The sequence below is a fragment of the Oncorhynchus nerka genome, linkage group LG9b, assembly GCF_034236695.1.
Source record: "Oncorhynchus nerka isolate Pitt River linkage group LG9b, Oner_Uvic_2.0, whole genome shotgun sequence".
NCBI classification, from domain to species: domain Eukaryota; kingdom Metazoa; phylum Chordata; class Actinopteri; order Salmoniformes; family Salmonidae; genus Oncorhynchus; species Oncorhynchus nerka.
Window position 1 is genome coordinate 41966239 of NC_088424.1, and position 16986 is coordinate 41983224.

Sequence of the window (16986 nt, forward strand, 5' to 3'; positions counted from 1 at the left end):
TTTGGCTAGCTCTAGCTCATGGTACAATGGTATGTCATCAAATTTACTTCTGTTGAAACGGGACAAAAGAAAGGCTACAAAACATTTCCATACACACAACAGCTGTTAGATACTGCGACCTGACAGATAGCTAGCTAGAGACTAGCTAGAGCTGAACTGGCTGTGGTAGCTACTAGCTAGCTAGCTGCTAGTAGTTCATTCACTTCAGTGGAGATAGGATGAAATGTTAGCTAACATAACATGTCAGTTACACTACTAGCTTAGCACTAGGAATAAAAAAAATAAACAATCTGTCAAACAGCTGTTACCTTGCCAGCTAGATCAGTCAACTTAAGAGTAGCCAGTTTCTGCTCTGCTAAGCTTTTACAACTCAGAGAAAAAGTGCGACACAGACAGCAGCCGCCTCTGTTCATCTCTCCCGTGTTGGTCCTATTAGCCAGCCTTTCAGAAACTTGGCCTTCACACTGTCTGTCCCTGTGAGGACAAAAATGCAATTTCACAAAGTGTGTGTGTGTGTGTGGGGGGGGGGGGGTTCATGCCACCCGTCCCCGTCCCCGTCCCAAGTCCCAAGTGAATGTTACTCCCATACTTCTCATCACGCCTCTCCTTCAGTGACTATGTCCCAAATGGCACCCTATTCTCTACATAATGCCCAATGTACCCCCCTATGGGCCCTGGTCAATGCAGGGCACTATATAGGGACAAGGGTTCCATTTGGGAGGCAGGCAGTGAATGTACCTCGCATGATGTGTGTCTGGCTTGTCCGGCTGGTTATAGACTCATCAGTCTTACATGGAAAGCCTGAAATCTGTTTTCCCTCTCTATGGTTGTGTCTCCAAAATGTCACCTTATTCCCTATTTAATGCACTACCTTAAACCAGAGCCAACAATAAACCCTACCTGTCCAGAGCCATTTGGGATACAACCTACCTGTCCAGGACTCTGACAGTAACTGAAATGACCACCTCTATCTGACCTCTTTGTTTCCCTCTCTTCTCTGTGTTGCCTAGACGATGACCCCTTGCAGCCGGTGACCCAGGACGAGACGGCGTCTGTGGGCGGCATGGTAACTCTGACCTGCCGGGTGGCAGCGAGTGACAACTCCTCCCTGCAGTGGTCCAACACGGCCCAGCAGACCTTGTACTTTGGAGAGAAGAGAGGTGAGAGGGAGGGAGGGAGGGGTTTGTGTGTGTGTTTGAGAGAAAGAGGGAGGAAGAGGAGTGTGATAGATCTTGAGAGACAGGAAAGGGGAAAAGAGAGACAGAGAGATAGAGTTTAAGAGTAGGGCTGTGACGGTCATGGAATTTTGGATGATGGTAATTGGTCAGAGAAATGACTGCGGTCTCCGTAAATAACCATTAGAATATATAATAATGCAAACTAACTGGTGTGGCTGTCTACTACCCTCTGAGATGATCTGGTTTCAACCAGTCACAGGGCTGAACCAGATCCTGACCCATCACACTGACTCTGAGACAACAGACTAGCCCCATCACACTGACTCTCAGACAACAGTATATCCCCGTCACACTGACTCTCAGACAACAGTCTAGCCCCATCACACTGACTCTCAGACAACAGACTAGCCCCATCACACTGACTCTCAGACAACAGTCTATACTCATCACACTGACTCTCAGACAACAGACTAGCCCCATCACACTGACTCTCAGACAACAGTCTAGCCACATCACACTGACTCTCAAACAACAGACTAGCCCCATCACACTGACTCTCAAACAACAGACTAGCCCCATCACACTGACTCTCAGACAACAGACTAGCCCCATCACACTGACTCTCAGACAACAGACTAGCCCCATCACACTGACTCTCAGACCACAGACTAGCCCCATCACACTGACTCTCAGACAACAGTCTATCCCTGTCACACTGACTCTCAGACAACAGACTAGCACCATCACACTGACTCTCAGACAACAGTCTATACCCATCACACTGACTCTCAGACAACAGACTAGCCCCATCACACTGACTCTCAGACAACAGACTAGCCCCATCACACTGACTCTCAGACAACAGTCTAGCACCATCACACTGACTCTCAGACAACAGTCTAGCCCCATCACACTGACTCTCAGACAACAGACTAGCCCCATCACACTGACTCTCAGACAACAGTCTATACCCATCACACTGACTCTCAGACAACAGTCTAGCCCCATCACACTGACTCTCAGACAACAGACTAGCCCCGTCACACTGACTCTCAGACAACAGTCTATCCCCGTCACACTGACTCTCAGACAACAGTCTAGCCCCATCACACTGACTCTCAGACCACAGACTAGCCCCATCACACTGACTCTCAGACAACAGACTAGCCCCATCACACTGACTCTCAGACAACAGTCTATACTCATCACACTGACTCTCAGACAACAGACTAGCCCCATCACACTGACTCTCAGACAACAGTCTAGCCACATCACACTGACTCTCAGACAACAGTCTATACTCATCACACTGACTCTCAGACAACAGACTAGCCCCATCACACTGACTCTCAGACAACAGTCTATCCCCGTCACACTGACTCTCAGACAACAGTCTATACCCATCACACTGACTCTCAGACAACAGACTAGCCCCATCACACTGACTCTCAGACAACAGACTAGCACCATCACACTGACTCTCAGACAACAGTCTAGCCCCATCACACTGACTCTCAGACAACAGACTAGCCCCATCACACTGACTCTCAGACAACAGTCTATACTCATCACACTGACTCTCAGACAACAGACTAGCCCCATCACACTGACTCTCAGACAACAGTCTAGCCACATCACACTGACTCTCAAACAACAGACTAGCCCCATCACACTGACTCTCAAACAACAGACTAGCCCCATCACACTGACTCTCAGACAACAGACTAGCCCCATCACACTGACTCTCAGACAACAGACTAGCCCCATCACACTGACTCTCAGACCACAGACTAGCCCCATCACACTGACTCTCAGACAACAGTCTATCCCTGTCACACTGACTCTCAGACAACAGACTAGCACCATCACACTGACTCTCAGACAACAGTCTATACCCATCACACTGACTCTCAGACAACAGACTAGCCCCATCACACTGACTCTCAGACAACAGACTAGCCCCATCACACTGACTCTCAGACAACAGTCTAGCACCATCACACTGACTCTCAGACAACAGTCTAGCCCCATCACACTGACTCTCAGACAACAGACTAGCCCCATCACACTGACTCTCAGACAACAGTCTATACCCATCACACTGACTCTCAGACAACAGTCTAGCCCCATCACACTGACTCTCAGACAACAGACTAGCCCCGTCACACTGACTCTCAGACAACAGTCTATCCCCGTCACACTGACTCTCAGACAACAGTCTAGCCCCATCACACTGACTCTCAGACCACAGACTAGCCCCATCACACTGACTCTCAGACAACAGACTAGCCCCATCACACTGACTCTCAGACAACAGTCTATACTCATCACACTGACTCTCAGACAACAGACTAGCCCCATCACACTGACTCTCAGACAACAGTCTAGCCACATCACACTGACTCTCAGACAACAGTCTATACTCATCACACTGACTCTCAGACAACAGACTAGCCCCATCACACTGACTCTCAGACAACAGTCTATCCCCGTCACACTGACTCTCAGACAACAGTCTATACCCATCACACTGACTCTCAGACAACAGACTAGCCCCATCACACTGACTCTCAGACAACAGACTAGCACCATCACACTGACTCTCAGACAACAGTCTAGCCCCATCACACTGACTCTCAGACAACAGTATATCCCCGTCACACTGACTCTCAGACAACAGACTAGCCCCATCACACTGACTCTCAGACAACAAACTAGCCCCATCACACTGACTCTCAGACAACAGTCTAGCCCCATCACACTGACTCTCAGACAACAGACTAGCCCCGTCACACTGACTCTCAGACAACAGTCTATCCCCGTCACACTGACTCTCAGACAACAGACTAGCACCATCACACTGACTCTCAGACAACAGTCTAGCCCCATCACACTGACTCTCAGACAACAGACTAGCACCATCACACTGACTCTCAGACAACAGACTAGCCCCATCACACTGACTCTCAGACAACAGTCTATACCCATCACACTGACTCTCAGACAACAGACTATCCCCGTCACACTGACTCTCAGACAACAGACTATCCCCGTCACACTGACTCTCAGACAACAGACTAGCACCATCACACTGACTCTCAGACAACAGACTAGCCCCATCACACTGACTCTCAGATAACAGACTAGCCCCATCACACTGACTCTCAGACAACAGTCTATCCCCGTCACACTGACTCTCAGATAACAGACTAGCCCCATCACACTGACTCTCAGACAACAGTATATCCCCGTCACACTGACTCTCAGACAACAGACTAGCCCCATCACACTGACTCTCAGACAACAGACTAGCACCATCACACTGACTCTCAGACAACAGACTAGCACCATCACACTGACTCTCAGACAACAGACTAGCACCATCACACTGACTCTCAGACAACAGACTAGCACCATCACACACACACACACACACACACACACACACACACACAAATAAAATAAAATACAATGGGTGTGGACTTTACCGTGAAATGCTTGCTTACAAGCCTTTCCCAACGTAAAGTAAAGAAATAAATAGTAATAAAAGTGGAATAAAATACACAAGAATACACAAGAAGCTATATACAGGAAGTACCAGATCACTGAGGAGCTATATACAGGAAGTAGCAGATCACTGTGGAGATATGTACACAAAGTACCAGTACCAGATCAATGTGGAGCTGTATACAGGAAGTACCAGATCAATGTGGAACTATATACAGGAAGTACCAGATCACTGTGGAGCTATATACAGGAAGTACCTTTATCAGATCAATGTGGAGCTATATGCAGGGAGTACCAGCACCAGATCAATGTGGAGCTATATACAGGAAATACCAGATGACTGTGGAGCTATATAAAGGAAGTACCAATTCCAGATCACTGTGGAGCTATATACAGGAAGTTTCAGATGACTGTGGAGCTATATACAGGAAGTGCCAGTACCAGATCAATGTGGAGCTATATACAGGAAGTACCAGTAGAAGATCACCGTGGAGCTTTATCCAAGAAGTACCAGAACCTAAAAGTATTTGGTTTTAAATATACCTAAGTATCAAAAGTAAATGTATTGCAAAAATATACCTAATTATCAAAAGACCACTGTATTTAACCCACCTGAACAAGGACCCGAATTGATATCCAAAATGCTAAACCTACTTATCACGGAGGCAAAAGGGCCAACAGTAATGAGAGGAGACCTCAACCTTATCCTGAATTTTACTTTAGTTTGTCAACGCAGCATAAATCACAAGGCAGAGAAGGCTGCAGTGATACTAAGAAGGGCAGACGTAGAGGTGTGTCTGATAGATATTTGGAGAACTTTACACCCCAAAGAAAATAACTTTACATACTACTCTAGAGCACATAAGAAATACTCAAGATTAGACTATTTCGTCATGTTTAAAACGGATGTAGCAACGGTCATCAACTGTGTAACGCTTCGTCCTCTTCTTCTGACAAGGAGTAAGAGAGATCGGACCAATGTGCAGCGTCGTAAGTGTCCATAATGATACTTTATTTACATGAAAACTAAACTACAAAATAACAACGTGAAAAACCGAAACAAACGAAACAGTCCCGTGTGGAAACAAACTGAGCTGCCAGTTCGTGGGTGAAACCAGGCTACCTAAGTATGGTTCTCAATCAGGGACAACGATTGACAGCTGCCTCTGATTGAGAACCATACTTAGGTAGCCTGGTTTCACTTTTGAGTTGTGGGTGATTATTTCCTGTGCCTGTGTTCAGTTTTACATATTAAAAAGGACACTTACCACGCTGCAAATTGGTCCGATATCTCTTACTCCTCGTCAGAACAAGAGGACGAAGCGTTACACAGTTGATGACCGTTGCTACATCCGTTTTAAACATTTAAACATCAGAACAAGAGGACGAGCGTTACAAACTGCCACATTAGAGCAATGGAAATATTGGATCATGCTGAATATGAAAATAAATATGGGACTAGAGAAAAGCTACACAGTTTGGAGATTAAATAATGAACATCTACATTACATTCAATTTAAGAATAGAAAAAAGGCAACACTAAAAAAAGATCTGTAGATTTTGGAGAGATCTCCCCTATAATGGTATGGGAATGGGCCAAGGCAGTGCTTCAAGGTCAGATAATATCATATGCTTCTAAAAAAATAAAAGACAAAGAAACATTAGAACTACAAAAGACCTTGATCAGGCTTCAAAGTAAACATGTAAGTAATGGAAACCTACTGATATAAAAATGCCTAGATCAAATTAAGTCGGACAATATAGAACAAACATTCATATTTACTAAATATTACAATAATGGCCCAAAGGCCCAGAAATTACTTGCAGACTGAGAAAACAAAGTAAAAAGGCCAACATACCAGGAATTAAAGATAACTGTCCTGACCTTAGAGAGGCTTTTTATTTCTCTATTTGTTTAGGTCAGGGTGTGATTTGGGTGGGCATTCTAGTTTTCTATTTCTTCGTTGGCAGCGTGTGGTTCCCAATCAGAGGCAGCTGTCTATCGTTGTCTCTGATTGGGAATCATACTTAGTCACCCTAGTTTGTGGGATCTTGTTTTTGTATAGTTGCTGTGGAGCCTGCTGAACTTTATGTTCGTTTGTATTTTGTTGTTTTTTGGTGTCATTTGAAAATAAAGTAAAATGTACGCCTACCATGCTGCACCTTGGTCTCCTTCTAACGACGGACGTAACAGAAGATCCCACCACCAAAAGACCAAGCAGCGTGGCCAGGAGGAGCAGGGATCCTGGGCCCGGGAGGAAAGTGAGTGGAGGACATCCTGGACATGGGAGGATATATTAGACGGTAAAGGATCCTGGACGTGGGAGGAGATCTAGGCTGGAATGGATCGCCTTCCATGGGAGCAGACGGAGGCAGCGAGGGAGGAACAACGACGACACCGGGTTTCACGACCTCAACACAAGCACGAGAGGCAGCCCCAAAACGTTTTTTTGGGGGGCACACGGGGTGGTTGGCGGAGCCAGGTTGCAGACCAGAGCCAACTCGCCACACTTTCTTTAAGGAGCGTGTGATCGTTAAGGCACCATGCTTTGCGGGTACACGGACTGTGTCGCCGTTACGCATCCACAGCCCGGTGCGCTCTGTGCCAGCTCCACACATTTGCCGTGCTAGAGTGGGCATTCAGCCAGGACGGATTGTGCCGGCTCAGCGCTCCTGGTCTCCGGTGCGTCTCTTTGGCCCAGGATATCCTGCGCTGGCTCTGCGCACTGTGTCTCCGGTGCGCCTTCACAGCCCAGTGCGTCCTGTGCCGGGCTAATCCAGCCAGGATGGGTTGTGCCAGCTCTGCACTCCAGACCTCCGGTGCGTCTCCACGGCCTAGTATATCCTGTGCCAGCTCCACGCACCAGGTCTCCAGTGCGTCTCTCCAGCCCGGTACGTCCTGTGCCAGCTCTACGCACCCGGCCTCCAGTGATGATCCAGGGCCCGAAGCCTCCAGTGATGATCCACGGCATGAAGCCTCCAGTGATGAACCATGGCACGAAGCCTCCAGTGATGATCCATGGCCCAACGCCTCCAGTGATGATCCATGGCATGAATGCTCCAGTGATGATCCATGGTGCAAAGCCTCCAGTGATGATCCATGGCACGAAGCCTCCAGTGATGATCCATGGCGCGAAGCCTCCAGTGATGATCCATGGCCCAACGCCTCCAGTGATGATCCATGGCATGAATGCTCCAGTGATGAACCATGGCCCAAGCCTCCAGTGATGATCCATGGCACATAGCCTGCAGTGATGATCCATGGCACGAAGCCTCCAGTGATGATCCATGGCACGAAGCCTCCAGTGATGATCCATGGCACGAAGCCTCCAGTGATGATCCATGGCACGAAGCCTCCAGTGATGTTCCATGGCACGAAGCCTCCGGCGACGGTCGGCAGTCTGGTTCCTTCGGCGGTCCGGAGTCCCTCATAGAGTCAGGTTTTGCGGCCGGAGTCCGCACCTTGGATAGCCTTTTTATTTCTCTATTTGGCCAGGGTGTGATTTGGGTGGGCATTCTAGTTTTCTATTTCTTTGTTGGCCGGATCTCTGATTGGGAATCGTACTTAGGCAGCCTGTTTTGCACCCTAGTTTGTGGGATCTTGTTTTTGTATAGTTGCTGTGGAGCCTGCAGAACTTTATGTTCATTTTGTATTTTGTTGTTTTTTGGTGTCATTTGAAAATTAAGTAAAATGTACGCCTACCACGCTGCACCTTGGGCTCCTTCTAACAACGGACGTAACAATAACTCAGAAATCCTTACTAAAAGAACCGAAATAGCTAATGAATTGGCCAAATATGACCAAAAACTCTATATTCCAGAGGTACAGGAATCTAACATAGAGTAAATAAAAAATACATAGAACATGTTTTATACATGAAGTGACAGATGAACAAAATGCAAAGTTAATTAAACCAATAACTGAAGAAAAACTGATGGTTACCATTCAGAAAATGACAAATGTTCAGTAGCGATAGATACACTAATGAATTCTATAAGGAATTCAAACAAGACATAGTACCTTTCTTCTGTAAAGCCCTCAACTGGGCTCTCAACAACAAAGATTACACACCAACCTAGAGCCACTTTCTTGTTAATTGTATTCATAAAGAAGTTAAAGAAATAGCTTACATCAATTATTGGAAATAGACTAAGTAATATAATCCCTGATATCATAAACTCTGACCAAACAGACTCTTGAGCGATAATGTCAGGCAAACGTTTAATGTAATGGAGCACGCTCTCAATAAAAAACATAAACTGCCGATGCTAACCTTAGATGCAGAGAAAGCCTTTGAAAGGGTTTTATGGCCTTTCATCTTCGAAATGTAACAATTTTTACTTTTGTGAAACTATCTTGAACTGGCTGTAAATGATGTATAAAACACCAAATGTCAGAGTAAGGGGAAATGGAACACTATCACGCTCTTTTGACCTCTGAAGGGGGACAAGACAAGGGTATCTAATGTCACCTTCAATCTCAATTTTACATATGGAACCGTTAGCTGAAAATATAAGAAATAATCAGAAAATTCAAGGTCTACAGATCAATCAGGAAGAACACAAATTAGCAATGTACGCAGACGATGTGATTCTCTACTTAACAAACATACCTCAGTTAGTTCCCACTATTATGGATGAAGTAAACCAACCCAGGGTCATGTCTGGTACAGACTAAATACAGGGAAATCAGAAGCCATGACGGTAGGTCAACCAGTATCCCAAGACATCAAAACTAAGTTTGAATTTAAATAGGATCAAAATAATCCCCCAAGATCGAACAAAACTACATCTCTGTAACGATCGTCGTAGGTGGAAGAAGGAGAGGACCAAGGTGTAGTGTGGTAAGTGTTCATGTTGTAAATTTGATCAAAACTGAACACTAAAGAAAATAACAACGAGGAATAACGAGAACGAACCAGTTCTGTCAGGTGATACACAGAAAACATCTACCCACAACTCAAGGGGCGAAACCAGGCTGCCTAAGTATGGTTCTCAATCAGAGACAACGATTGACAGCTGCCTCTGATTGGGAAACATACCAGGCCAAACACATAGAAATACAAAACCTAGACTACAAAACATAGAATGCCCACCCCAACTCACGCCCTGACCAAACTAAAACAAAGACATAAAAAGGTACTAAGGTCAGGACGTGACAGTCAGTATAACTTTGGAACAAAAAAAACAGCTTTTACTGGACCCACAAAGATGGAAATTAGTACCTTTAACAATAACAGGAATAATTAAAACTATTCAAATGAATGTCCTCCCAAGATTTGTATTCCTTTTCCGCAATCTACTAATAACTTCTTCCTCCCCAAATAAAGCCAGTGTCAAATTTGACAACAATCAACAACATAAACAAGCAGGGGGACTAGCATTACCAAACCTTATTGATTATTACATAGCCGCCCAATTAAAATCATTTCCTGTAAGGATGAATCCAGAATTAACAGCTAAATGACAGATGGAAATCTGGAAAAAACTAAAAGTAAAACCATTTTCATGAAGACAATCAATACACACATTAGGAAAATAGAAAATACCTGTATAAATTACGGTCTGGACAAAGATCACCAAAACACAACGTATCCTAACAAACCTGATCTAATTGTAATGGACGGCGACTTTAAGCTAAGTATGATTGGTGATGATGGTCTGAAAAAGGACTGAGCAGGTATCATCAGAGATTCACAGACAAGGGGGATAGATACATTTGAGAATCTATCAAAAAAAGTACAACCTCCAAAACTCTCAGTTTTACAATTATTTACAAGTAAGAGGTATATTACTAAAGCAGAGGGACCTATGAAAACACTTAGTGAGATACATCACTCTGATAGAGCTCTAGAGTTCCTCTGTGGAGATGGGAGAAACTTCCAGAAGGACAACCATCTCTGCAGCACTCCACCAATCAGGCCTTTATGTTATAGTGGCCAGACAGAAGCCACTCCTCAGTAAAAGGCACATGAAAGCCTGCTTGGTGTTTTCCAAAAAGCACCTAAAGACTCAGACCATGAGAAACAAGATTCTCTGGTCTGATAAAACCAAGATTGAACTCTTTGGTCTGAATGCCATGTGTCACATCTGGAGGAAACCTGGCACCATCCCTACGGGGAAGCATAGGGGTCGCAGCATCATGCTGTGGGGATGTTTTTCAAGCGGCAGGGACTGGGAGAATAGTCAGGATTGAGGCAAAGATGAACAGAGCAAATGTCCTTAAGTGGCCCAGCCAGAGCCCAGACTTGAACCCAATTTAACATCTCTGTAGAGACCTGAAAATAGCTGTGCAGAAACTCTCCCCATCCAACCTGACAGAACTTGAGAGGATCTGCAGAGAAGAATGGAAGAAACTCTCTAAATACAGATGTGCCAAGCTTGTAGAGTCATACCCAAAAATACTTGATGCTGTAATCTCTGCCAAAGGTTCTTCAACAAAGTACTGAGTAAAGGGTCTTATTTGTAACTTATTTTGTACATAACGTTTCTGCAACCCTAGCTTAAGGCAAAAAAGGGCTTCTGGATATCAGGAGAGTGTAACGATCCTCTTCCTGTGAATGACTGGACCAAGGCGCAGCGTGAGACGTGTTCATGATATTTTATTAAAACACTTTATCAGAACACTAAAACAAAAAATAACAAAGAGGAAAACTAACAGTTATGTAAGGAAACTAATAATACAGAAATGACCTACCCACAAACCCATGTGGGCAAGAACTACCTAAGTAAAAGAGCCTCTGGAAATCAGGACAGCGATCACTCACCTAGGATTAGACAAAGATTTTTTTATTTTCTTCAACAAGCAAGACGCACAAGACATTCTCCAAATACCCAGCAGGGCCGACATCCCCGTTATTTGCAAGAGGAAGCAACGCAGGTGTAGAGGACAAAGAGCCGGATGCCTGGTCAGGACCCGGAGAAGGCGAGTGGGAAAGCTGCCGTTACCGTCAATACTACTCGCCAACTTACAAACATTGGACAATAAACTAGACGAGGTACGATCACGAATATCCTACCAACGGGACATCAAAAACTGTAATATCCTATGTTTCACAGAATCGTGGCTGAATGACAATATGGATATTCAACTAACTGGATACACGCTGCACCGGCAAGATAGAACAGCAAGGGGGGGGGGGGGGGGGTATGTACATATTTGTAAACAACAGCTGGTGCACGAAAGTAGAGTATATTGTGATAAATTGCAGGCCTCACTACTTGCCTATAGAGTTTTTAGCTATATTTTTCGTGGCTGTTTATTTACCACCACAGACAGATGCTGGCACTAAGACCTCACTCAGTCAGCTGTTTAAGGAAATAAGCAAACAGGAAACCACTCACACAGAGGCGGAGGTCCTAGTGGCCAGAGACTTTAATAAAGGGAAACTTAAATCAGTTTTACCAAATTTCTATCAACATGTTAAATGTGCAACCAGAGGAAAACAATTCTAGATCACCTGTACTCCACACACAGAGACGTGTACAAAGCTCTCCCTCACCCTCCATTTGGTAAATCCGACCACAACTCTATCCTCCTGATTCCTGCTTAGAAGCAAAAATTAAAGCAGGAAGCACCAGTGACTCGATCTATAAAAAAGTGGTCAGATGAAGCAGATGCTAAACTATAGGACTGTTTTGCTATTACAGACTGGAACATGTTCCGGGATTCTTCTGATGGCATTGAGGTGTAAACCACATCAGTCACTGGCTTTATCAATAAGTGCATCGAGGACGTCGTCCCCACCCCCACAGTGACTGTACATATATACCCCAACCAGAAGCCATGGATTACAGGCAACATCTGCACTGAGCTAAAGGGTAGAGCTGCCGCATTCAAGGTGTGGGACTCTAACCCGGAAGCTTCCAAGAAATCCTGCTATGCCCTCCGACGAACCATCAAACAGGCAAAGCATCAATACAGGGCTAAGGTTGAAACACACTACACCGGCTGCAATGCTCGTCTTATGTGGCAGTGCTTGCAAACTATTACAGACAACAAAGTGAAGCACAGCTGCGAGTAGCCCTGTGACACGAGCCTACCAGATGAGCTAAATCACTTCTATGCTCACTTCGGGGGAAAGCAACACTGAGGCATGCATGAGAGCATCAACTGTTCCGGACGACTGTGTGATCACGCTCTCCGTAGCCGACGTGAGTAAGACCTTTAAACAGGTCAACATACACAAGGCTGCGGGGCCAGACGGATTACCAGGAAGTGTGCTCCGGGCATGTGTTGACCAACTGGCAGGTGTCTTCACTGACATTTTCAACAGTCCCTGATTGAGTCTGGAATACCAACATGTTTCAAGCACACCACCATAGTCCCTGTTCCCAAGAACACACTAAGCTAAGGGTCCTCACTAAGCTAAGGATCCTGGGACTAAACACCTCCCTCTGCAACTGGATCCTGGACTTCCTGACGGGCCGCCCCCAGGTGGTGATTGTTGGTAGCAACACATCTGCCACGCTGATCCTCAACACTGGAGCTCCCCAGGGGTGCCAGAATTTCAACCTATCCCTCAACGTAACCAAGACTGATTGTGGACTACAGGAAAAGGAGGACCGAGCACGACCCCATTCTCATCGACGGGGCTGTAGTGGAGCAGGTTGAGAGCTTCAAGTACCTTGGTGTCCACATCACCAACAAACTAGAATGGCCCAAACACACATAGGCAGTCATGAAGAGGGCACGACAAAGCCTATTCCCCCTCAGGAAACTAAAAAGATTTGGCATGGGTCCTGAGATCCTCAAAAGGTTCCACAGCTGCACCATCGAGAGCATCACTGGTACGGCAATTGATCGGCCTCTGACCACAAGGTTTCTACAGAGGGTAGTGCGTACGGCCCAGTACATCACTGGGGCTAAGCTTCCTGCCATCAAGGACCTCTACACCAGGAATGTCAGAGGAAGGCCCTAAATACTGTCAAAGACCCCAGCCACCCCAGTCATAGACTGTTCTCTCTACTACCAAACGCAAGCAGTGCCAAGTCTAGGACAAAAAGGCCTCTATACAGTTTTTACCCCCAAGCCATAAGACTCCTGAACAGGTAATCAAATGGCTACCCGGACTATTTGCATTGTGTGCCTCCCCCTCTTTTACGCTGCTGCTACTCTCTGTTTATCATATATGCATAGTCACTTTAACTATACATTCATGTACATACTACCTCAATCAGCCTGACTAACCGGTGTCTGTATGTAGACTCGCTACTTTTATACCCTCTCTACTGTATACAGCCTGTCTACTGTATATAGCCTGTCTTTTTACTGTTGTTTTATTACTTTACCTACCTATTGTTCACATAATACCTTTTTTGCACTATTGGTTAGAGCTGGTAAATAAGTATTTCGCTGTAAGGTCATCTACACTTGCTGTATTCGGCGCACGTGACAAATACACTTTGATTTGATTTTAATGCTCATGTAAATGCATTATTTCCATATTTTTATTAGTAATACATTTGCAAAAATATTGTGTGTAGATTGATGAGCTAAAAAAACAAACAATTGAATCCATTTTAGAACAAGGCTGTAACGTAACAAAATGTGGAGAAGTCAAGAGGTTTGAAGACTTTCCGAATGAACTGCACCTAGAAATACGACCAGAACAACCAGCTCTCTACTCTGGAGGGACTCTTGTAAAATTCAGTCAAGATTTTTTACAACTCCTATAATACAATGAAAATACAACCGTGACATCACCCATAGTTGCTGGTGTAACTGTGAGGAGAGCAGCGCTAACCATTCTCACATACTGTATTCCTGCCCAGTCCTCAGTCATTTCTAGATCGAAGTATTGAATGATACGTTACGTCTCTCTAAATCCAGAGAACCCCTCATGTACTGGTCCTTGTCTCTGATCTCTCTCTAAATCCAGAGAACCCCTCATGTACTGGTCCTTGTCTCTGATCTCTCTCTAAATCCAGAGAACCCCTCATGTACTGGTCCTTGACTCTGATCTCTCTCTAAATCCAGAGAACCCCTCATGTACTGGTCCTTGTCTCTGATCTCTCTCTAAATCCAGAGAACCCCTCATGTACTGGTCCTTGTCTCTGATCTCTCTCTAAATCCAGAAAACCCCTCATGCACTGGTCCTTGACTCTGATCTCTCTCTAAATCCAGAAAACCCCTTATGCACTGGTCCTTGACTCTGATAAGTACCTCTTCAGAATCCACAAATTGGAAAGAAACAATGAATGAAATATTTAGTATGGAGATGATCTCATAGAATAACAAACCAAATTACTCTATTTGACATACAAAAAAAAGAAGAGATAAAATGAAGCTGTTTTAAACAGACGGGTGGAAATGTGTGTGTGTGCCATTTGATGCGTGCATGTGTGTGTGTGTGTGTGTGCCATTTGATGCGTGCATGTGTGTGTGTGTGTGTGTGCCATTTGATGCGTGCATGTGTGTGTGTATGTGTGTGTGTGCTTTATATAGCTTGATTGAACTAGCATGGCTTAATGGACCAATAACATAACCCAAAACCCACCTATCTGGCACTCCAGAGCTCAAATTATTTGAATAACTTGTTGCCATGGTTAGGGCTGCGATAGTCATGGCATTTTGGATGACAGTTATTTATGTAACCTTTGTTAAACCAGGCAAGTCAGTTAAGAACAAATTCTTATTTACAATGACGGCCTAGGAACAGTGGGTTAACTGCCTTGTTCAGGGGGCAGAACGACAGATTTTCACCTTGTCAGCTCAGGGATTCGATCTTGCAACCTTTCGGTTACTAGTCCAACTACTAGGCTACGCTGCCGCCCAATTGATCAGCCACATGACCGCGGTCACCGTTATAATGGTTCAATTGTTTAGTTAAAAAAAACACACATTTCCCCCTCTCCTCCTGACTGCTGCTGCAGGGAGGAGGCATTATCTAGGCAACCGAGGACTCATTTGCCACAACACCTTGCTTATTTCAGCAATAAGCAACACAGTTTCATCACGTTTAGTCCAAGGGCCACCCACCAAAAAAGGGGGGCTTGGACGAGTTGTGAGGAGTCCATGTTACTGCAGAAACGGACTCATCCGCATGAATGCTCGGTCGTCCCGTCTTCAATCAGCTGTTCGTTATGACGGTTATTTCATTTTCACGATGGTCTTCATCCATAACCCTTGGTTACACGATATTACAGTAATTGTGCCGGCCCTAACCGTGGTATGTCCTTGTAGCCTATATTATGTTCAGGTCTAGATCAATAACAATACTGTGTAAGTAGACATAGCTGTCATTGTTTCTGAAATACAATATTCTGCCAAACAAATCATATTAAACCCAATAAAGGAGATGGAGGAGAGATTAAGAGAGAGAGAGAGAGAGAGATGATGATGAACGAGAGATGGAGAGAGAGAAAGACAGACAGAGAGAGAGAGGGAGAGAGAGAAATACAGACAGAGAGAGGGAGAGAGAGAAAGACAGACAGAGAGAGGGAGAGAGAGAAAGACAGACAGAGAGAGAGAGAGACTGAGAGAGAGAGAGAGAGAGAGAGGAGAGAGAGAGAGAGAGTGAAAGAGAGAAAGAGAGACAGAGAGGAGAGAGAGAAAGACAGCCAGAGAGAGAGGGAGAGAGAGAGCCAGAGAGAGAGAGACAAAGAGAGAGAGGGAGAGATAGAGAGGGAGAGAGAGAAGCAGAGACAGAGACAGAGAGAAAGAGAGAAAGACAGACAGACAGAGAGGGAGAAAGAGAGAGAAAGACGGAGAGAGAGAGAGAGAGAGAGAGACAGAGACAGAGAGAGAGAGAGAGAGGGAGATAGCGAGAGAGGGAGAGAGAGAGAGAGAGAGAGAGGCAGAGAAAGAGCAAAAGAGAGGTGAATAAAGAGAGTTAGAGAGAAAGAGGGAGTAAAGGGGAAGGAAAAGTGAATTAGGGAGACATATAGTTTCCGGGAGGGTCCGGGGAGGTCCGGGGAGGGTCCGGAGGGGGCAGGGGAGCACACCGAAGCTACATGAAGACAAATGAACAGACCTTGGTTACTGATAAACCATGAAGAGGAAGCAGTGGCAGAGACACAGACAGACAGCTGGGATGTTAAGCACTTTGCAGACACACAGACACTGGCAGAGATAGTCATGCTATGCAGAGAGAAAGACACAGAGACAGAGAGAGAAAAGCCACCGTAGCCAGACCTGGCTCTCAAGAGAAGACAGCCTATGTGTACACTGCCCACAAAATGAGGTGGAAACTGAGCTGCACTTTCTAACCTGCCAAATGTATGACCGTATTAGAGAGACATATTTCCTTTAGATTACACAGAGCCGCAAAGAATTCGAAAGCAAATCCAATTTTAATAA

The 16986-nt window shown here is 45.2% G+C and overlaps 1 protein-coding gene across 3 annotated transcripts in view; it reads left to right on the forward strand.

Annotated features, from left to right (window-relative positions):
- Positions 1 to 16986, forward strand: part of LOC115122578 (cell adhesion molecule 3-like) — a 134761-nt gene that overhangs the window by 77282 nt on the left and 40493 nt on the right. For all 3 annotated transcript variants that reach the window (XM_065013719.1, XM_065013720.1, XM_065013721.1), the window contains exon 3: positions 1011 to 1160. In XM_065013719.1, the coding sequence (XP_064869791.1) occupies positions 1011 to 1160 (150 nt within the window). The remainder of the gene's footprint in view (positions 1 to 1010; positions 1161 to 16986) is intronic.